General features: G+C 41.9%; 1 protein-coding gene across 10 annotated transcripts in view; it reads left to right on the top strand.

Annotated features, from left to right (window-relative positions):
* Eip63E (cyclin dependent kinase Eip63E) overlaps nucleotides 1-22,500 on the top strand; it is a 1,395,216-nt gene that overhangs the window by 1,065,002 nt on the left and 307,714 nt on the right. For 9 of the 10 annotated variants that reach the window (XM_076185573.1, XM_076185581.1, XM_076185579.1 and 6 more), the window contains one exon: nucleotides 1,409-1,450. The exons of the other annotated variant lie outside the window; for it this stretch is intronic. In XM_076185573.1, coding sequence (XP_076041688.1) covers nucleotides 1,409-1,450 — 42 coding nt within the window. The remainder of the gene's footprint in view (nucleotides 1-1,408; nucleotides 1,451-22,500) is intronic. 10 annotated transcript variants of the gene reach the window in all.

Here is a 22,500-nt window from a genome sequence, read left to right as displayed (position 1 = left end):
GGGGATTAACCACATTACACATACATTTATTTATTTTATTGATTATTATTTATATAGTTATAATTGATTTTATTTTATTTTATTTTTTTTGCATCCGATCTAGATATGGACCAAAAGGTCTCCTGTCGGCATGCTCCGCCTTTGTAATCCTTTGTAATTACCCGTTTGGCACCAAGGATGCCATATGGAACATGCTGTGTTTTGGCACTTCGTTAGTTAAAACATGGTAAACGTCTTTCGCTTGAAGGCGCTTAACTCCAAATGAAGCCATCATATTTACTTAAAATGCAGTTAACAAGTTCCTTAACTTTTTCTGTTGTTCTGCCAAATAAAATTATAACAGAAATTATAAAGGTTGACTTATCGAGATGTGTATGTTGTTGAAATAGTTATTTTCCATATGTTATTGATTTTATTTCTCTGAAATTTTTTGCAGCATATTATTCATTTCCAGTTAACAGGATGTCCCATTGGTGTCCAAATCATGTATGTTAATTAACTTGCTTTCCTTACGAAAATAACTCAAATTATTGGGCTGAAAAACTATAACCCAGTAATAGAGTTAATACCCTCTGATTTTTATTGTTTCTATAGTTTTCTTTGTCGAGTATTAATTCATTATTACTCAGCAATTGCAGATTTTGTGCTATAGAATATTCCATGATGTTATCGTTAATTAATTGATCAATTGGTTGATTAGTTAGTAGATTAGTTGATTAGATTAATCTAAAGAAATTCCACAAGCTGTTTCAAAGAAGCAGAAGAATATTATCTAGTAGTATGGATATATTGAGTTATTCTTGCTTACACAGAATGAATAATTTATGTTGTAGTGGTCTTCTTGCCTGGTAAAAGGTTAAACTCGTTCTAACACAGTGTAGATTGTAATTGTGTATTGTAGTAAGGGACTTATTCTCGTTGTGGTGAGACGTTTATGCTTTTGAGAGGTTCTTGACCAATCCTAAATCATGTAAAACTTTTTACGAAAACTACTTTTTTTGGTAAGGACAAAACAGAAGTGGATTTCATCCACTTGTGTGTTATGGTTTGTGGTACAAGATAAACTAGAAACAGCTTACTTAAGTTCTCATCATATTCACAAGTACACTTGAAGTTCTACTGGTTCATTATGGTACCTAGATCCATGAAGAGACAATTTACGTCAGTTTTATTCTCTTTGGTGTCTTCCTAAGACGTCTTTCATTGTGGACTCCGACTCCCAGCTGACTAAAATCGTCTGTTTTGAAACCTGAAATGAAACATAGATTTATGTCGCCATCTTGGAAGGAGTAGATCTATGTCGCCATCTTGGAAGGAGTTATCTGTTCTACCTGACCCTATTCATTGTTAATATATTCTAGATTTGTTACAATTATCTTTGCCAAATAGTTTATATGCATTATTTCAGATAACGGATCGTTGAAGATGGATAGACTAACCGAGCTAGGAGGTCTGTATGCATACAGTATAATGCTTGAGTGTTAGACATAGTCGGTGTAAAGAAGATAGATTTGCATCCGTCTAGTCACTGGGTACATAAAAGTAGATATGTGTGGTCAAGGAAGTCCCTAGCGAGATTGGCTTCTGATCATTGTGGCTCGCCATGATGCCTCAAGGTCAGCATCGCCTTACCGTCGAAAATTTGTTCTTCACGAAATTTTGCATCAACTCCCTGAACATGGTGACGTATTTCTGGTTTTGGCTAGGTTTTTTTTTTTTTTTTTTTTTTTTTTTTTTTTTTTTGTGGGTGGGTGAATTTTGGCTTTAAGTGAATATCGGTCAGTCGACATTCACTTCAGGCCGAAGCCATCCCCAACCCTTCAGCTGTATAAAATCGTTTGTCCTTAGCTGTATCAAAATAAATACATTGCCGTGTTCAAAGGGATAAGCAAATTAGTGAATTTATCACAATTTAAATTGTGTATTTTATTCCTTGGCCATTTACAAGGTACACTAATGATTCTATGGCCTGTGGTGTAGCTTGTGAGCTAAACAGCAATCCATAAGAATCGACCTAATTCAGAATTGCCCCACCAGCTACACCTAACCGTAGAGTACTCTCGCTACCTCACCCTACCGTTTGCTACCCTCACCTTACCCTAACGTTTGTTACCCTCACCTCACCCTGTCGTGTGCCTGCCACATCTCACCCCCGAGTCCCTCACCCTACGACATCGTAGTCCCTTACCCTACGACATTGTAGTCCCTCACCGTACGATATCGTAGTCTTCCTCAACTTATAAGCTCGTAAATGTCGCCCTCACTTTGTTACATCGTAGATGCCTCTCCTCGTCTCCCTTTACTAAAATGTATGCGTTACATCCGCCGCTTCCCCGTAACATGTTACGCCTGAAGACCGTCACAGTCTACCCCGTTACGCCCACGCATGTGTCACGCTCGTTCTTTGGCCCTGTCACTGTTACCTCCTCACAGAATATGGATTGTTCCCGTCACAGACCTCACCATGTAGCCCTCACATTCAATTGTTCTTCTTATGTTCCACATTTAATATTATACTTCAAGAACCCCGTTGATAGTGTCATAATGTATTTATGTTTGTGTGTGTTTTTCAATTGTGTTTATGGTGTTTGGTTTTAGGTTTGACCTATACATGTTAGTGCAATCTGCACTTAACTCATGTGCATTTATAGAAATATTGTTCCCCTTCAGCCACACGTAGGTATGTTAAAACCTTTTGTAAAATAACAAATATCTTATATGTTTTGTATTTGTGCTTCTATTTATCCATTTAACTGCCAGTAATTTTGAATATATTACTTATCTTTACGAAGGTTGCATTTATTTGTTCCTTCTCACAATTCGCCAGCCAAACGATGAGAGACTTGTACTGTTTGACTACTAAATGTGTAGTATAGTGACACGCTTTACGTTTTCTGTTGTAGCTTATGTCCGATTTCATCCCAAACGAAACTAAAACACAGACAATATCGATTAGTCCTCTCGCTACAGTGGTGCAGTTTGTAGATTTTCTTATGGCTAATGGTAAACAGTTTCATCTAGTCGGGGTCGAGGGGTTCGGGTCTCGTGTTAAAGAGAGTTCATATTGTTCCTTTCGCCCAATTCATTTACATACATACATATACTAATGCTTATTTTCTTCTCACAAGGGAGGTAGCCAAAAAACAAAGGCATAAAATCCACTCCCACCCATTCCATCCCCACATACTCCTCTCCCATTCCCCCTCCCCCTCCCTCCCTCTTTTCTTGGCTCCTCCTGGATGACGGGTCATCCCTGCATCATCTCGTCCACACTAACTGCATATTACCACATCACGTTCCATCCACTACCACCACAGACATCACACCACGCTACAGAACACGACACCAAAGAACAGCACACCACAGAACACCATAAGAGGACACCATTGAGCACCACACTATTTCGCACCACATAACACCACACTCCATCGTTCACCATTTCACTCAACACCAAACTGGTCCACCAGACACCACATCTCATCACACTTCGCCATTGGATAGCACACCACACCTCACCACAAAACAGAGCCGCATAACACCAATGCACGTTGGAGCAGAGCTCATTACAAAACACATGCCATCACACTACAGCATTCCACATTACAGCAGACCGTATCAACGAGCCCCACGCCTAACACGGCCAGGACATGTGATAAAACCAGTAGGCAATGCATCAACGCAACGAGGATAACGAGGGGAGATGAGGGGAGGGGAAATGAGGCTGTGGTGAGCGCTATGAAGAACGAGGGGAGTTAGAGAGGGGAAGGACTTTAGGCGACGGGTGGGGAAGTAATGTTCTCCGTAAAGGGACGGAGGGAAAGAAAGAAAACGCGAAAGAAAGATAGAAGAAGGGAAAGAAAGAAAACGCGAAAGGGTGATAGAAGAAGGGAAAGAAAGAAAACGAGAAAGGAAGACAGAAGAAACGAAAGAAAGGAAGATAGAGAAGGGGAAAGAAAGAAAACGAGAAAGGAGGATAGAGGAAGGGAAAGAAAGAAAACGCGAAAGGAAGATAGAAGAAGGGAAAGAAAGAAAACGCGAAAGGAAGATAGAAGAAGGGAAAGAAAGAAAACGCGAAAGGGAGATAGAAGAAGGGAAAGAAAGAAAACGCGAAAGGGAGATAGAGGAAGGGATTAAAGGAACGGTAGATGAATGTATAGATGTGGAACCACGAAACTCAAGGAAAGAAAAATAATGTACAGGAGATTAACGTGAAATAGAAAATGGGGGTTTAAGATAATGGGGTTTTAGAGGGGGGGAGGTGAATGAAAGATGGTGTAGATGGGGAATGGAAGAAAGGAAAACGAGTATTTGAGTATTTTATAGGAAATATCCAGCGCTTCTATCCTCAAGGTTGATGTTACGCCGAAGAAGTTGAGTCACAGATATGGTGATAGATATTCAAGGAGGTTAAGAGAAGGAAGTGATAATAGTTAATTAAAATTGATTATCATTCATTGGAGGCCATCTCGAGTATTAAAAGTATAACGAGTAACTCTGATCCGTAGGGGATGTAGCTGAAGTCACTTGATTATTGGCTGCATAGGCTATGCAATCAGTTCCCCGTACGGAAAGAAAGGGAAAGGAGGAAGGGAGGCGGGGAAGGTGAATGGGGAAATAGGAAGAAAACGTGAGACAAAGAAAACGGAACGAATCCTTCCTTTACCGAAGAAGCGGAAGACACAGAGATGAACAGAATGGCCTGACGCCAACCAGAACAAAATTAAAAGTGGCGCCAGGTACGGAAGGGCTATGTTGAGATAAGAATAAAAGAGGTTGCAAGAGACCTTAAGGCCTACACTTGATAGTTACATGTCCCCTACCACCTGTCATCCCTACCCATAAAGCTATTTCATCGTCTCTTAAAACAACAAATTGTTTCAGTGTTAAGTCTATTCCATTCGTTAACTACTCTGATGAATAAAATAGTCTGGCGACGACTAGAAGACGAAGGGAAAGTGCCACCTGGAACGGAAGGGCCTGAAGGCGAGGATGACGTAATCAATAATAATAATTATTCCCTGGAGGTCCACTGACTAGAAACCCGCAGCCCCACATTAGCCAGCAACGATCCTCGCGCCCTTCTACAAGTCGCTTTGGGAGGAAACGTTTTCCATATTATGTGTTCTATTACTATATTTATGTTTTCATAATCATTACCAGCGAATAGGAAGAGAACTAACTGCCTAGTGTAGGCCATATGGCCTCTTGCAGTCTCTCATTCTTATGTTTTTATGTAACGGGATCAGTCGCCGGTTGTCTTTATATGAAGAAAAGTTGAGGTTGATTGAGAGAACTTAGGTTCGGGCCGGGGACAGACTGCCATCCTCTTGGGTCCGCACCTCTAGGTGGCATTGCGATTATTGGTGGGTTTTGGAGAAGTGTTTCGGGAGGATGATTCTCTCCGACGTACTTCTTGAGGAAGTGGGGAGAACGATGGATGAAATTTGCTCGCGAGTAAATGAGAAAAGGGGGAGGGGGAGGGGAGGAGGAGGGGGAGGGGGAAGAGGGGGGGGTCTTTGTAACAAGAGACCTGACTTGAAAACTTCTCTCAAACGAGAAATTTGAGAGTCAGAGGAGAAAAGGGACGAGAAAGAGGAGAATGAAGAAGAAAAGAGGAGAGGGAGGTGGAGAGGCAGGAAGACGAGGAGGAGGAAGAGAAGGAGAAGGAGGGAGCAGAAGAGGAGGAGGAGGAGGAGGAGGGAACAGAAGAGGAGGAGGAGGAGGAGGAGGGAGCAGAAAAGAAGGAGGAGGAGGAGGGAGCAGAAGAGAAGGAGGAGGAGGAGGAGGAAGCAGAAGAGAAGGAGGAGGAGGAGGAGGAGGAGGAGGAGGGAGCAGAAGAGAAGGAGGAGGAGAAGGAGGAAGCAGAAGAGGAGGAGGAGGAGGATGTTGGAGATGATGAAGAGGAAGATATTCAGGAATGAAAATAAAGAGAACAAAGAGTGCTCTCTATTAGATAATTGTGGGAAAAAGAAAAGAGAGAAGAAATGGAGGAGAAAAAGGAGAAGGAAGCATAAAGAGAGGAAGAAAGTTGGGGTTACTAGAAGAAAAAAGAGAGAAAAACGAATAAAGGAAGAAGTAAATATTGAATCATTAACTCGCAAAAGGCGAAGAAAAGGTGGCTGGGCAAGTTAAAGTGAATCTTACTGTAAAGGAGGAGAGGAGAGGAGGAGGGAGGAGAAGAGGAAGGAGGAGGAGGAGGAGAAGGAGGAGGGAGGAGAAGAGGAAGAAGGAGGAGGAGGAGATGGAACGAAGCTGTGATAGAACAGAAAACGTGGCTGAATAGAGGAAGGAGATGTATAACTATTTGAGGATCCAGAAGGGAAAGGATGATGATGCAAGGAGAGAATATTGAGGATGACAGTGGGGATGAGAGAGGAGTGGAGAAGAAAGGTAAAGTGCCACTTACACGGTCAAGCGGTTTGTCAAACCCGGTTTGTCAAACACGTGTTTGAAGTGATGTTTGACCGTGTGAACGGGGTATTTGGTTGTCAAACACGTTTGACAAACATGTTTGACAACCAAATACCCCATTCACATGGTCAAACATCACTTCAAACACGTGTTTGACAAACCGGGTTTGACAAACCGTTTGACCGTGTATATGGCCCTTAAAGAGAGAGTTCATGGGAGAGAAAGTAGAAGAAACGAAGAGAAAACGGAAGGAAGAAAAATGCTTCTCGACCAATTGTGAGCAATGGCGCTCTTCGGGAAACTTGAAACCCAAAAAGTTTTATTAATTTCAGTAGTTGTAAGAGAGGGTCTCATTAAGGACTGAATGGGTCTGAATTGGCCAAGACCCCATTTCGATCGGGGTGTCCATTCGCGTGTGAATAAAACTCACTGTTATTTAACCCGGAGCAAAAAAAAAAAAAAAAAAAAAAAAAAAAAAATCCTTTAGATACTTCGCGGTGTTGAAGTAAGAGTATTTTCCGTGAACATAGTTACGGTTTATGTATAGCGAAGTAAAAGAGGAAGGCTAGGGGAAACACATATGGGAAAGATCAGGACAAAAATAAAATTGGACTGAGGAAAACAGGACACACGAAGATGAGAGAAGGGAAGAAGTTACGGTTTATGTATAACGAAGTAAAACAGGAAGGTCATGGGAAGTACATAAAGGGAAAGATGAGGACAAAAATAAAACGGGACTGAGGAAAACAGGACACACGAAGAGGATGAGAGAAGGGAAGAAGTTAAGTTTTATGTATAACGAATTAAAACAAGACAAAAATAAAACGGGACTAAGGAAAAGAGGACACACGAAGAAGATGAGAGAAGGGAAGAAGTTACGGTTTATGTATAACGAACTAAAACAGGACAAAAATAAAACGGGACCAAGGAAAACAGGACAAACGAAGAGGATGAGAGGAGGGAAGAAGAGAGGTCGTCAAAGAGAAAGAGATGCAAGGGAAGGAGGTAAATAAACTGTACAAAAGGAGAATTGAAATGATGAAAGAAGAGGACAGGAAGGAAGAGAGGTAGGAGTGGGGGTTAGAGAGAGGGTGAGAGCAGGGAAAGAGAGTGGCGAGGGTTGAGGTTTTAAGAGAAGAAGAGCCGGGGAGACGAAGGGAAAGAGAGAGATAAAAAGAGAAGGAGACAGAAAAGTGAAAGAAGAGAGGGAGACGGAGAGAGAGAAAGAGAGAAGGAGACAGAAAAATAAAAGAGAGGGAGACAGAGAGAGAGAGAAGGAAGGGGAAGAGAAAGAAGGGGAGGAAAGATGTCAAATGAATATTAGAAAGGTAAAGAAGAACAAAGAATGGTGAAGAGTAGATTGAAAGGGGAAAGGAGAGCTAAATGAATTGGGAGGAAATATGAAATTAGAGAAGATAAAGCTGATGACGGAAATGAAAGGGGGAGGATGTGGGGGGGGAGGAAGGTACAGAGGAGAAGGAGGAGGAGGAGGAGGAAGAGAGAGGGAGAGGAAGGTACGGAGGAGAAGGAGGAGGAAGAGAGAGAGAGGGGAGAGGATGGTACGGAGGAGAATGAGGAGGAAGAAGAGGAGTAAAAGAGAGAGGGAGAGGAAGGTACGGGGAAGAATGAGGAGGAGGAGAAGAAGGAGGAAGAGGAGGAGAAAGAGAGAGAGAGAGGGGGAGAGGAAGGTACAGGAGATAATGAGGAGGAGGAGAAGAAGGAGGAAGAGGAGGAGAGAGAGGAGAGGAAGGTACGGAGGAGAATGATGAGGAGGAGAAAGAGAGAGAGAGGGGGGGAAGGTACAGGAGAGAATGAGGAGGAGAAGGGGGAGGAAGAGGAGGAGAGAGAGGAGAGGAAGGTACGGAGGAGAATGATGAGGAGGAGAAAGAGAGAGAGAGAGAGGGAGAGGAAGGTACGGGGGAGAACGAGGAGGAAAAGGAGGAGGAGGGGAAGAAAGAGAGAGAAAGAGAAAGAAAGAAGAAATTTTAAACTAAAGGCATCAATGTAAAAGACAATGGTAATATCATAGATGTTTGAAAGAAGAAAAAGAATGGTGTTCAACGCAACAGAAACGAATCTAAAGAGAGAGAGAGAGAGCGAAAGAGAGAGAGAGAGAGAGAGAGAGAGAGAGAGAGAGAGAGGGGGGGTTAGGACAAAGAAGCGGAAGAGTCGTAGAGGGAGAAGACAGAGTAGATGTGAGAGAGGAAGTGGGAAGGATTATTGTAGCTGTGGATTAATTGGGGGAGGGGAAGGGGGAGGAGGAAGGGGAAGGAGGATGGGGGAGAGGGGAAGGTGAAGACCGCGATGTAGAGGGGATGGGTTGGGGGGAGGGGAGGAACAGAGAAGATGGAAGGGGGAAAGGGGAACGTGATACGAGGGAGGTTGGGAGAATAGAATCGGAAGTAGAAAAGGGAGGAAAATTGAAGTAAAAGTAGGAAAATTGTGGAAAGGGAAGAGAAGGAGAGGTGAAGAGAAGAGAAAGAGGAGGTTAGAAGAAAAAGGGAAAGGTTGAATATGACGAGAAAGTGAGGGGGAAATGGAAGATGAAACGGCGAAGAAGAAAGGCGAAATATTGGAAAAAAGAATGAAAAGGAAGAAAAGGTGAGCTAAAACAGGAGGAAAGGGAGGCAAATGAAGGAGGAAGAGAACGAGAAGAAAGAGGAGGAGAAGGAAGAGGAGAAGGAGGAGGAGAAGGAGGAGTGGGAGGAGAAGCAGAAGGAGGAAGAGGAGAAGGGGAGAAGGACTGGAAGCAGAAGGAGGAGGAGGAGAAGGGGAGGAGGAGTGAGAGGAGAAGCAGAAGGATGAGGAGAAGTGGGGGGAGGAGGAGTGGAAGGAGAAGCAGAAGGAAGAGGAGGTCGAGGAGTAGTGGGAGGAGAAGCAGAAGGAGGAGGAGGAGGGGGAGGAGGTAGAAGAAGAGCTGGAAAGGGTAAATAAATCATGGATTTATTAAGGCGTACAGGGCAGATAAGATAATAGACTGGCAGCCAACGTACACGCCTATTGGCAGAGGGGAGAAAGGTCGGGGGAGGAGGAAGGGAGGGAGGGAGGGAGGAAGAGGTGAATAGTAAAGGGGTAGGTACGAGTAGAAGAGGAAGATCAAGTTAAAGGGAGGAAGGAGGAGCATAGAGGAGTGACTGTGCCTGGAAGTTCAAAATATGGAAAGAGATGAGGAAGAAGAAGAGGAGGAAAGAAGAGACAGGGTGAGTTGGAGGAAAGGAGGGGGAAAGAGGGGAGGAGAGGTGGGATAATGAAGTAATTAAGAGGAAGGGGAGGCTGAGAACAGAAGGAAAGAAATGAAAGGAATGAGCGGAAGGGGAAGGGGAAAGGGAGCGGAGGAAAGAGGAAAGGAGTAGAAATATTAAAAACAAAATTATGGGAACAGTGTGTGTATATATATATATATGTATGTATATATATATATATATATATATATATATATATATATATATACATATACATGAATGTATGTGTGTGTGTATGTGTGTGTGTGTGTGTGTGTGTGTGTGTGTGTGTGTGTGTGTGTGTGTGTACGAGTGTGTGTGCGCGCGTCTATTTGCACATAGCAAAAGTTAGGAAATGTCATCAGCCCCTTATATTCCGGATGGCACTTTTCCTTTTCGCCTGGGTGTCGCTAGACTCTTCTGTTCATCTCCGAACTAATCCCTGTTACCAGATGGGGTTTAACCCATCTCAGTTAATTCTTTCCGAAGCGAATGATAGTTTACTTTAACCTTTCTTGTTTTAATTTTGTTTTATTCTATTTTTTTTTTTTTTTTTTTTTTTTTATTCTGACTGTCTGTAGGCACCTCTTGGATAGAGAGAAGCTTCAAGGGAAGGAGAGAAAAGACCAAGGAAGGCCGAGACGAAGAAATAAACTTCGAGTCTCCACGCCAGGAGTTCGTAAAGAGAGGTGATGAAGACAGAGGAGCTGGAGGAGGAGGAGGAGGAGGTGGTGGAGGATGGCTTAAAAGAAATGGAATGAGGGGGGGAAAGGTGTGGGAAGAGGAGTAGGAGGAGGGGGAGGAGGAAGAGGATGAGGTTGAAAAGGATGAATGATTGATGCGCACTGGTAGAAAAAAATGGAAAATACTGTATATGAGGGAAGGTTAGCAAAAGAAATGGGAATAGATGTTGAATAAGGAAAAAGAGGATTAAGAGGAATAGGGAGAGAGTGGGACTAATGGAAAATTGAGGAGAAAAAGGAGGAGGGAGAGAATGAAGGAATATGTGGAGGAGAAAGAAGGAGGAGGAAGAAAAGAGGTATGGAGAAAGAGTGGGAAGAAGAAGTGAAGGAAGATCAAGATTAGGAGAAAATGACTGAGAAGGAGGAAGTAAGAGGAGGAGGAAGACGAGGAGAAGGAGGAGGTGCTGACCATAAAGGAGAAGTAAGAGGTGGAGTAAGGGAAGAATAAAGAGGCAAAGGGAGAAACGTGGAAGTAGAAGGAGGAGGAGTAGGAAGACGAGGAGAAGGAGGAGGAGAAGAAGGAGAAGGAGGAGGTGGAGACCATAAAGGAGAAGTAAGAGGTAGAGTAAGGGAAGGATAAAGAGGCAAACGGAGAAATGTGGAAGGTGAGGAGTCGAAGGCGGCTTTTAGGGCAGCCACGAGTTCGGGCGAAGAACGACAGACACGAGTTCGGCCGAAGAACGAGGACGTAAGACGAGGTCGAGGCGCGCCTTCATGAGTGATGGGGAGGGCCGGGTGAGAGCGTCCGGGGTTTATGGGGGAAGACGAAGGGTGATGCCCCGCTTTTTTATGGGGAAGGAGGGGGAGGGGGAAGGGGAGGAGGGAAGTAAGTGGGTCGGGGACCGAGAACGGGAAGGGGGGGAGAGAGCAGGATAGGCGTTTCGAGACGTTCATAAACAATGGGGATGGATGTTGTTATGGTTTAATAGGATGGTCCTGGTAAAATTGGATAGTCTTTTGGGAGATCCTATCTGCTCTGGAACGGTGGGGGATGGGTCTGGTGTCTCTCTGGGAGATTGCTAGGTGTGGTACACGAAGCTTGATAAGAAGGGTGAGGATTACTGAGCGTTTGGTGAGTTTTATAGTTGTTATGGCTCTTTTGCTAACAATATGGTCTTGCCTGCGGAGGGCTGTGATATTGATCGCAATAGATCATAATAACAGTGATTATTAGAAGACCTTTCGTCCCATAACGAGATCAAATGAATAAGGTAAAATGAAGTAAAAGACGTAAATACACAACCATTCAAATAAATTAGTAGATGGAATGTCCAATTTGCAGGATAATAGAACATGTCATTTAGGGGTAATAAAGTGAAACATTACCTTGGAAGGTAATAAAACGTAGTATTTGTAACTTAGATATACTATGTAATAGTTGTATCTTAGGTAATTAAATATAACCGTTGTAATTTGAGGGAGTAATAAAATGTAGTATTTGTTACCTGGAAGGTAATAAAAGGTAAGAATCTTCAATTCAGGAGTAATAAAAACGAGACAATTTTAATTTGGAGGATTATAACATATGGCAGCTCTGATTTGGAGGGAAATAAAGTATGTCAGTTGTAATTTGGTGAGTAATAAATTAGAACATAATGTAGTTTTGAAGCAGTTTGGCTAATAGTAAATTGGACGTGATATTGAAGTAAGGATGAGAGGTCATTTGGAGATTATACTTGAGCCACGGGATTGCAGTTTGAATTTCTTCAGTCTGAAAAGTAATGAGAGGCAGTCAGGGGAAGGAAAGTTTATTCAAACGCTAATTAATGAAAATGAGATTCTGTGGAGGAGAACAGTGAGGGAAATGAGGAAAATGATGAAAAGGGGGAAACATGAAACCTCCCTTTAATGATTTGTTTCTGGTTAACCCCAAACGATTGTCTTTCAGCATAGAGGAACTTTCTTTGGCTTAAAGGGCTTAATGTGGGTCTAAATCCTTCTTTCCATATATAAGCTCATACAAGGGTTTTACTTAATCTACCTATGCCTAAATGTGGGTTTATGCGTATCTGAGAACAGTGTAAATTCACTTTTGAAAAGATAAGACAGAGTAAATTGGATGTGTTTTTTTCCCTCCTATAGATTTTCCGTGGAAATTAAAAAACAGGCGGTGCTGTGGGTATATACGTATATATAAATATATTGTATATATATATATATATATATAATATATATATATATGTATGTATACTGTATATATATATATATATGTATATATATATATATATATATATATAATAGGGAGGGAGAGAGAGAAAAAGAGAGAGAGAGAGAAAGAGAGAGGCAGCCTAAAAGCTTAATGACAGAAAAGAGAAGGCATAGAGAGAGAGAGAAGGCTGGAAGGGAAGCAATAAGAATGCGTAAGGCTGGAAATCGCGGAAGCTGCTTAATGGAAAGAGGCGGTAAGTGTGTGTGCAGAAGAAACGCTAAAGCCTTTCCCCTCGCACGTAAAGGTGTTGTGCGTTGGTTCACATTTCCTTTAAGAAAAAAAAAAGAAAGGGAAAAAAAAGAAAAAATGAAAAAAAAAATGAAAAAAGAAAGAAAAAAGTGGACGGCGTAAACGTAAGGCCGAAGTAGTAGGGAGCGGGGGCAGTTATGGCGGGGGAGCGGGGCCGGGCTGGAAGAAGAGGTGGGCGTGTTAGTGTGGGAGAAAAGGAAGAAGAAGAGGGTGATGCGTTGGGCATAGGTGGACACTAGGTAGGGGAGGAGACGTGGCGGAAACAATGCTGTTAGCTATTCGAAGAGATTTACGGGAAGAGGATTAAAATGAGTGTGGGAGGAGGAGAAGGAGCAGGAGGAAGAGTAAGCAAGGAGAATAGGATTTAGAGGAAGTAGGGGGGGAGGAAGAAGGGGAGGAGAAAGAAGAGTAAGCAAGGAGACTAGGATTTAGAGGAGATAGGGGAGGAGTAGGAAGAAGAGGAGGAGGACAGGAGCGGAGGATGAGGAATAGGCAAGAAGAATAGGATTTAGAGGAGATAGGGGAGGTGGAGGAAGAGGAGGACAGGAGCGGAGGAGGTGGAAGACTAGGCAAGGAGAAGAGGATTTAGAGGAGGAAGAGATGGAGGAGGAGGATAGGACGGAGGAGGTGGAAGACTAGGCAAGGAGAAGAGGATTTAGAGGAGGTAGCGGAGGAGGAGGAGAAAGAGGAGCAAGAGGTGGAGGAGGAGGATAGAAGGGAGGAGTAGGAAGAGTAGATAAGGAGAAGAGTATTTAGAAGAGGTAGGGGAGGAGGAAGAGGAGAAGGAGGTGGAGGAGGAGGCTAGCAGGGGAGGAGTAAGAAGAGTAGACAAGGAGAAAAGGATTTAGACGAGGTAGAGGAAGAGAAGGAAGAGGAGGAGGAAGATAGGAGCGGAGGAGGAGGAAGAGTAGGCAAATAGAAGAGGATTTAGAGGAGATAGGGGAGGAGGAGGATAGGAGTGGGGGAGGAGGAAAAGTAGGCAAGGAGAAGAGGATTTAGTGGTATTAGAGGAGGAGAAGGAGGAGGGAGAGGAGTGGAAGGAGGAGGAAGACAAGGACTAGCAAGAGGAGGTGATGCAGGAGGAAGAAGGGGGAAGAGAAGGAAGAACAATTTAATTAGAGATGAAATTGAGGAGGTGAATTGTTGATAGAAAGGAGGTGGAAGGAGATGGTGGAAAGGGGAAGATCTGATAAGGAATATTCAAAGATAAAGGTAAGTTGGTAATCTAATTGGAATTGGAAGTGGATAAGGGAGTTGAAGGGAGTTGAAGGGGAGGGAGTAAGTGATAAACTAAAAGAACCAAGACAGAATACTTGACGAAGAATTCGAGAGAACCACTGAGGTGGACGAGGAGGAGGAGGAGGAGACGGAGGGAAAAAGAGATGGAGGTGGAGGAGGAAGAGAAGGCAGTGGTAGAGGAGAGAGGAGGGGGAAGAAGAAAGAGGAGGTTAGGAAAAGATGGAGAAACGGACAAGAAATAATTGAACATGAAAGGGATTTGGGTGAACGCATAACAAGAGTAAGGAATGCGATGAAGAGAAGAAAGGAGATGTAGTGGGACAGAGAGTGATGAAGAAGCAAACATATGTATGGAAAGAAGGAGGGGGTGGTTACATTAGTATGGTATCGACGGTGGTGGTGATGGTAATTGTGGTGGTAATGGAAGTGATGGTAGTGGTGGTGATGATAGAGTTGTGGTGATGGAGGTGATAGTATTGGTGGTGGTGGTTATGGTGGTGGTGGTGAAGGTGATAGTATTGCTGGTGATGATAGAGTTGTGGTGCTGGGGGTGATAGTAATGGTTGTGATGGTGGTGATGGTGGTGGTGGTTGTGACGGAGATGGTGATAGCGTCATTGATGGTGGTGAGAGGGCGAAGGTATGGAGGGAGAGATGGAGAAGGAGGAGGAGGAGGAGGATGGAGGCGTAATTGAGAACCAAAGTAACTCATGATATTTGTTTCAACTTAAAGATGAGGAAGGAAGAGATCCAGATTACAAGACGAGAAGTTCCAGAAACTGGTCGCTTTAAGCCTTTCGCCACGTTGGCGCTCAGTGGGATGAGCACATTGTCTTTTTATGATCATGAAGAATCGTCACCCCAGACCTCAACAGGGTCTTCATGTGGGCTATCCTTGGGTGACAATTCTTCATGTGGGCTATCCTAGGGTGACAATTCTCCATATGGGCTATCCTTGGGTGACAATTCTTCATGTGGGCTATCCTAGGGTGACAATTCTTCATGTGGGCTATCCTAGGGTGACAATTCTTCATGTGGGCCATCCTGGGTTTACGATTCTTCGGTTGTATAAGTTGATAACAATAAGCATAACCCTCATTCAACCTAACCAAACCTAACCAAACCTAACCTAACGTAATCTTTATTCCACTGTTGATATTCGGCGTTCTGGGATGACAATTCTTCAGGTGGGATCTCATGGGGTGACGATTCTTCATGTGGGCGTTCTGAGGGTGACAATTCTTCATGTGACCCCAAAAATCTTATTCTAGTTGGGTTCTACCTCCTCCTCTACACTGACGTCCAAAGACCTGCATAAATTCGTCAGGATTTAATCAGAAAATCAATAGATCGCCCCAGCATAGTCAAGGGATTTAGAAGTATATAGAAGAGAAGTGTTTCGGGAAATGAGGAAAGTGAATCCAAAGGAATAATTCATTGGTGAGGAAGGAAGACATAGACGAAGAGTAACCGCCTTATGACCAGGGCCTCATTGTATAGCTTGTCGGGTGCCAAGCGCCAGGTGATTACATCGTTTAGTCCAAGGGCACACCCTGGTCTAGTCTTGACTGATTGAAGCCCAGCTCGTTCAGGGTCTCAGGTGCACCATCAAATTGCACGCCTCTTTGTTGCCGGAAAGTATCCCGCGAGCAAAACGGCACGATAGTGAAGTTGTTAAGTAAAGAGAGACGTGACTATTTTTTCGTGTGTATGTTTGTGTGTGTGTGTGTAGTGTGTGTGGGGGGGTTGGTTGGTGTGTATGTATATGTGTGTGTATGCATGTATGTCTGTGTGTGTGGGTTGGTGTGTGTGTGTGTATGTATGTGTGTATATGTGGGTGTGTGTATGGTTGTGTGTGTGTGTGTATGTGTGCGTGTGTGTGTGCGTGTGTGTGTGTGTGTGCGCTTGTGTGTGTGTGTATATATATATGTGTGTGTGTGTGTGTGTGTGTGTGTGTGTGTGTGTTAATATGTATGTGTGTGTGTGTTAATGTGTATGTGTGTGTATGTATGTGTATGTGTGAGTGTATATGTGTGTGTGTGTGTGTGTGTTTTTACGTGGTCCCGTGTATATGTATTTTTGTAATTTATTTTCACGGGTATGGAGAGTTGAACCATGATGAAAGTTTTGGAACTGGATGTGAAATGAAAAATAAATAATAAATAAAAAATCACAAATATAGAAATAACATTTTTTGAAAAGACTGTTTCTCAATTTATTCTGACGTGAGGACATTTCCAACAACTTAATGAAATTGCCTGATAGTAATTAGATTAGAATAATACAAGACATACGTGTGAGCTTCTTACAGACTACTCTTAATTTTTTCCTTTTTTTTTGGGGGGGGGATAAGGCTTCTGTATTGAGATCCCATTTTTAGTAAGGTCGCTCTCTATTCATCAGAATAAAGTTGTCTGATGATAGTCATAACAAAATCATTAAAGTTTGCAATGTATGTTAATAAGAGGGGAGAGCACAGAAGCGGTAATAAATGAGTATTTGTTCCGAGATGTTTGGAAGAAGGAGAAGGAAAGAGAGTTTAAAAGGAAAAGAAAATTATGCATTGTGGATTGAAGGAAGGAAGGGAGGAATGCGGAAAGAAAGTGGTGGAGGGAGAGAGAGAGAGAGAGAGAGAGAGAGAGAGAGGGGGGGGAGAGGGAAAATAGAGGAGAGAAGGATGGGGAAGAAGGACGATATAATTGAAAGAAAGAAAACAAAACAGTGAAGAATTATGGAAAAAAAAAAGAAGGAAGAGAAGAGTGAGGAATGAACGTGGGAGGAATGGGGTCATGTCTAGGTTGTTATCAGAGGTGTAGCCTTCTCGGCGTGAGGAAAGTGTTGCTGCCTCCGCAGTAACGCAAATGAAGAGGCCCAGGGCTCGACCATGGCAGCAACGGAAGTGCAGAAGAGGAGGCAAAGAGGTACAGAAAAGAGGCAGAACGAAGAAGACTTTGTGATGAAGAGTGAAACCGTAAAAGGGACGAAAAGAGAGGAAGAGAGAGAGAGAGAGAGAGAGATGTATGAAGTGGGGAAGATTGGGAGAGAGGGAGAGAGAGATGTATGAAGTAGGGGAGAGTGGGAGAGAGACAGAGAGAGAGAGAGAGAGAGAGAGATGTATGAAGTGGGGAAGATTGGGAGAGAGAGAGAGATGTATGAAGTAGGGGAGAGTGGGAGAGAGACAGAAAAACATATTAAAGATAAAGGGTGGGAAAGAGGGTGAGTCAGGGTAAGGCTGGACGAGTCCAGTATCTAGAAAAAAAAATATCAGTAAGTAGTGCAGGTTAATATATATATATATATATATATATATATATATATATATATATATATGTATATATCATATATGTATATGCATGTATATATATATATATATATATATATATATATATATATATATGCAATAAAAACACTAGGAACGTGTGTTTTATAAATGCAAGGTAACCACTTAAGAACATAAACGGAGCAGAGCGCTTTCGTATATTACATCCTCAGTGTAATTTACACTGAAGATGTATTATATGAGAGCGCCCTGCTCCGTTTGTTTATTTTCTTAAGTGGTTACCTTCCATATATATAATTATATATAATTATATATGTATATATACATATACATACATATATACATATAGATTATATATATATTGTAATTCTGGAGTGAACCGAAGAAAATTAATTCCACAAAAGTGAATACGAGAGGAGAAAGAAAATGAAGAGGAAGAAGGGAAGAGGATGGAAAATATTAATGATGGTATTACTGGTCGGAGGTTAAACATTACACGAAGCGGAAGGGGCCTCTGAGAAGGTGTTGGAGGGGGAAGAGGAAGAAACGAGAACGCAAGGAAAGTGAGAGGGAAGGGATAGGAGGGGAAGAGAGATGAGGGGAAGAAGGGAAGGGAAAGGGAGATGAAGTAAGAAAAGATGAAACAAAGATAAAGGGATGGAAAGAGAGGAAATGAGGAGCGAGATAATCGGAAGAGAGGAAATGTGAGAGTAAAGGAAGAAGGAAGGAAAAGGAGGAGGAAGGAAGGTGGTAGGAAGAAGGAGAGGAGAGAGGGAGTAAGGAAAGAGAAGACGCAAATTTAAGGGAGACTAGTCAGTTCTGGAGGTGCGGTCGTGTATAAATTGGGGAAGGGTGAAGAAATATAGACTGATATAGATTAGATCAGGGAACGGTGAACTGCTGGGAAATAGTGTTATAAAAGTCGGAGAGTGTGAGGGAAATGAGGAGGAAGAGGAGGTGGAAGGAAGAAGAGAACAGATAAGAAAACGAAGAACAAAAATAAATAAAAAAAACAAGTAAAAAGAAAACGGGAGAGGGAGAAGAAAGAATGAGAAGAGGAGGAGGAGGAGGAGGAGAAGGAGAGGAAGAGGGACGAAATTTTAGGTGGAGGGAAAAGTGACCTTGTATTATTTTATTCTGGCAAATGATCTGAACTATAATTTAAAGTTGAGGTCATAGAAGGGTTAAGGGATAAATAAATATCGCTTTACACTTTTTGAAGGAGTATTCGAAGGGACAGAAACGTCTGAAGTGACAACTGTTGTAATTAGCTCCTAGACTGTGATGAGAAGCATACACCAGGAGGCGCTGAGTAGCTACGGCCAAAGCCGTCACCATTACCCTGTGCGCGTGGACTGTTAGGGCAGTCACTGCTCTGAACCGGAGAGAAGTGCGGGATTCGAACCCACAACTAAGCAGATGCGAGACCAACATGATTCCGATTACGTCACGTTCAAACCCTTTGAAGGGCATGACGCTATCATCAAGTGGAGGCTAGTATCAAATATAAACTAAATACATCGCCATAGGGTCACTTGAGATAGTAGGGATTGATTGATTGAAGCAAGAGTTTTCTTACGATTGAATAAAATCGCCTGTTCGCAGTCAGAATAAACACAAGACTACTATTCTTTGCTATGATGGCGTCCTTGATTGATATTGTTCTGGCTGAGGGGCTGGTCTTCAGCCGGAAGTGGGTCACGATCAGATGAGGTCCCGTTCACGCTGAGGGCCAAAGAAAGAGACCAGAGACCAGGAGTCTATGAAACCAGAGAGGACACACAAAAAAAAAAAAGAGCGAAGGAGGGCAAGGGGGAAGTAGGTTGTAAGAAAGAGGACAATGAACCGGGACGCGTTGGTCTAGGAAATGGGGATTAGGAAAAGCAGGAGGAGGAGGAGGAAAAAGAGGACAGTAAGAGAAAGCAATACAGCAGGAGTGGAGGGAGAATGGTGGAGCAAGAGGACGAGAAGGAGGAAGAATATGAGGAGGAAGAAAAAGAGAAAGGACAGTCAGAGAAAGCAGTGCAACAGGAGTGGAGTAAGAATGTTAGAATAAGAACAGGAGAAGGAAAAACAGGAAGAGTAGGAGGGAAATAAAGAGGAGTAGGAAGAAGAGGAAAGGAAGGAGTAGTAGTAGGAAAGGAATGAGAAAGAGGAAGAAGAAGAAGAGGAGGAAGAAGAGATAAGGAAGGAGTAATGGGAAAGGAGTGAGAAAGAGGAAGAAGAGGAGGAGGAGGAAGAAGAGAAAAGGAAGGAGTAGTAGAAGAAAAGGAATGAGAAAGAGGAAGAAGAGGAGGAGGAGGAAGAAGAGAAAAGGAAGGAGTAGTAGGAACGGAATAAGAAAGAGGAAGAAGAGGAGGAAGAGGAGGAGAAAGAAGAAGGGAAAAGGAAGTAGTAGTAGGGAAGGAATAAGAAAGAGGAAGAAGAGGAGGAAGAAGAAGAGAAAAGGAAGTAGTAGTAGGAAAGGAATAAGAAAGAGGAAGAAGAAGAGAGAAGGAAGGAGTAATAGGAAAGGAATAAGAAAGAGGAAGAAGAGGAGGAGGAGGAAGAGAAAAGGAAGTAGTAGTAGGAAAGGAATGAGAAAGAGGAAGAAAAAGAGGGGGAGGAGGAGGAAGAGTCAACTTTAAAGAAGACCAAAACGAAGAAGAAAGGTCCTGGAAGGCGCCTTGCCTACCAGGAGCTAAGAGAAAGGAAGAACCGATATAAAGTAAGCGAAAAGTTGCCGGAGGAGATCCGAACCGAGCTTAGGAGGTATTAGGCCGGCTTGGCAAGCGTAACGGAGGCGGCTTGAATGTGAAATAGGCCAAGGTGTGAATTAAGCGTGATAGCAAGCCCGGTGAAGCTGAGGAAGTGCTTGGGCTAGCGTAGGTCTTGCCGAAGCGGGGCTTCCGAAGTCCAGACTCGGGTTAGAAGGACGGTCGTCTTTGCGATATTCTGTAAACAGTGTTTCTTAACTAAAGATAAGTTTAACGTCTGGGTGTAAGATAACGACTTGGTAAGAATGAATATATCATCCTTGAATTCTTTTTTATTCATTCCGCAAAATATACGCGGGTGGATAGTATATACTTGCGGTTTTTTTTTTTTTTTTTTTTTTTTTTTAAGAACCTTAATATAAAAAATGCCTTTCGAGTTTCACTTCTTTTATGTACCTCTGTGTTGACTTTTTTCCTCTTTATATATGTATTTCCTTGAATTCGTTTATATATTTACTTGTCTATGTATTATTTTTGTATTAAGAAAATAGAAGATATGAAAAGGGTGAAATTTTTCTAAAAACAAAATGAAGAGCCCACGCTCTAAGCGGAAGCTGTCACCTTTGCCCTCTTTGTTCGGATTGCTAAGGCAAGCAGTCGTTGGACTTGTTACCAGATCGTTGCACTACGTAGTGGGTAAAAGGAGACTCGTCTCTATGGTTCACCAAATTCAGAAGTAGAGAAAGAAAGAAAACACACACACACACACACACGAACACACACACACACACACACACACACACACACACACACACACACACACACACACACACACACAAGCACACACTCACAGACACAAACACACACACACACACACACACACACACACACACACGCACACATTATATACATACATATATATATGTATATGTGTATATTATATATATATATATATATGTGTGTGTGTGTGTGTGTGTGTGTGTGTGTGTGTGTACATAGATATACACATATGTACATATATATATATATATATATATATATATATATATATATATATACACATACATAAATACATACATGCCTATGGAAATATGCTCTACCAATGGGATTCAAAGTCTTGCATGAGCAACCGCTTCTTACGACGCAAGGGCGGTGTCGTTGATTTATTCCTATTTCATCGATCCATTTTACATGCGAGCCTTCCGACAGTTTGAGCAGTTGCTCATGCAAGAGTTCAAATCATAATGATAGAACATATTTCCATTTGTTATAACGACTCATATATATATATATATATATGTGTATATATGTATATATGTATATATATATATATATGTATATATATGTGTATATATATATATATATATATATGCAAAGTATACCACTTGGAAAAAGAAACTAACAAAGCAGGGCTCTTTCGTATATTACATCTTCCGTGCAACAAGTCACTGAAGATGTAAAATACGAAAGCGCTCTGCTTCATTCGTTTCTTTTTCCAAGTGGTCTACTTTGTATAAGTGAACACACGTACCCGTGTTCTATTAGCATATATATATATATATATATATATATATATATATATATATATATATATATATATATATAGTACAAAGTGCATTGGGTTGCAAAATTACTAGAGTAAAGGACAATTTTATTTTAGAACACAAAGGGCAGCAACCAACAGAGCCCCAAGCGTCTCCAAAACATGGAGATAAAAAGGACAAATGTTTGCACTCGTGTATAAAACGCAGCAACAGATGACTCGATTCTACCATGTTTTGTTACCTTTTTTTAAAGTCCATTTTATTATTTCTATATTCTTTCTCTCTTGTTCGAAACCATTTTATTCAGCTTGAATTAACAATTGATATCTAAATGCGTCCAATCCTGTGAGGATAGAATTGATAGGTCAAACAATGAAGATGAAGAGGCTGAAGAAGATGTGAATGATTAAATTAAATCTCAGGGAGTTCAGGATTAGTATGTAATTAATCAGGATATATATCCCTGTGAGTTCAAAAAGTTTTACTTTGAAGCAGAATGCAACTAACGATTAATCACAGGAAAGGAATTGTCTTCCTTGGTAGTGAGTGGAGTTCCAAGCCGTGTTAAGTAGAATTTAATCAATTGGGTTAAACATATACGAGGATTAGACTTCCGGGTTGATTAATAGATTTTTTTTAATTGACAAGTTGAACCCAATGAGGAGTCATAGTTTTCCTTCACTTGAATAAACTCGTGTGTCTTTGGCATGTCGACTTGTTTGTTTCTTTATTTGTTTGTTTGTGTACTTGTTATTATTTGTCTGTTTATTTATTATTTCCTTTATTTTCATTTCTTGTTATTTATCTGTTTGTTTATTAGTTAACTATGCCTATGCATTTATTTATGTATCTTATTTATTATCTATATTATCATAGTTTTTATTTATTAATTTATTTATTTATTTATCT

This window comes from Oratosquilla oratoria, chromosome 5 (assembly GCF_046742065.1).
Source record: "Oratosquilla oratoria isolate Oo_2021 chromosome 5, ASM4674206v1, whole genome shotgun sequence".
NCBI classification, from domain to species: domain Eukaryota; kingdom Metazoa; phylum Arthropoda; class Malacostraca; order Stomatopoda; family Squillidae; genus Oratosquilla; species Oratosquilla oratoria.
The sequence above is the reverse complement of the archived record's forward strand: the minus strand, read 5'-3'. Positions and strand labels throughout refer to the sequence as shown.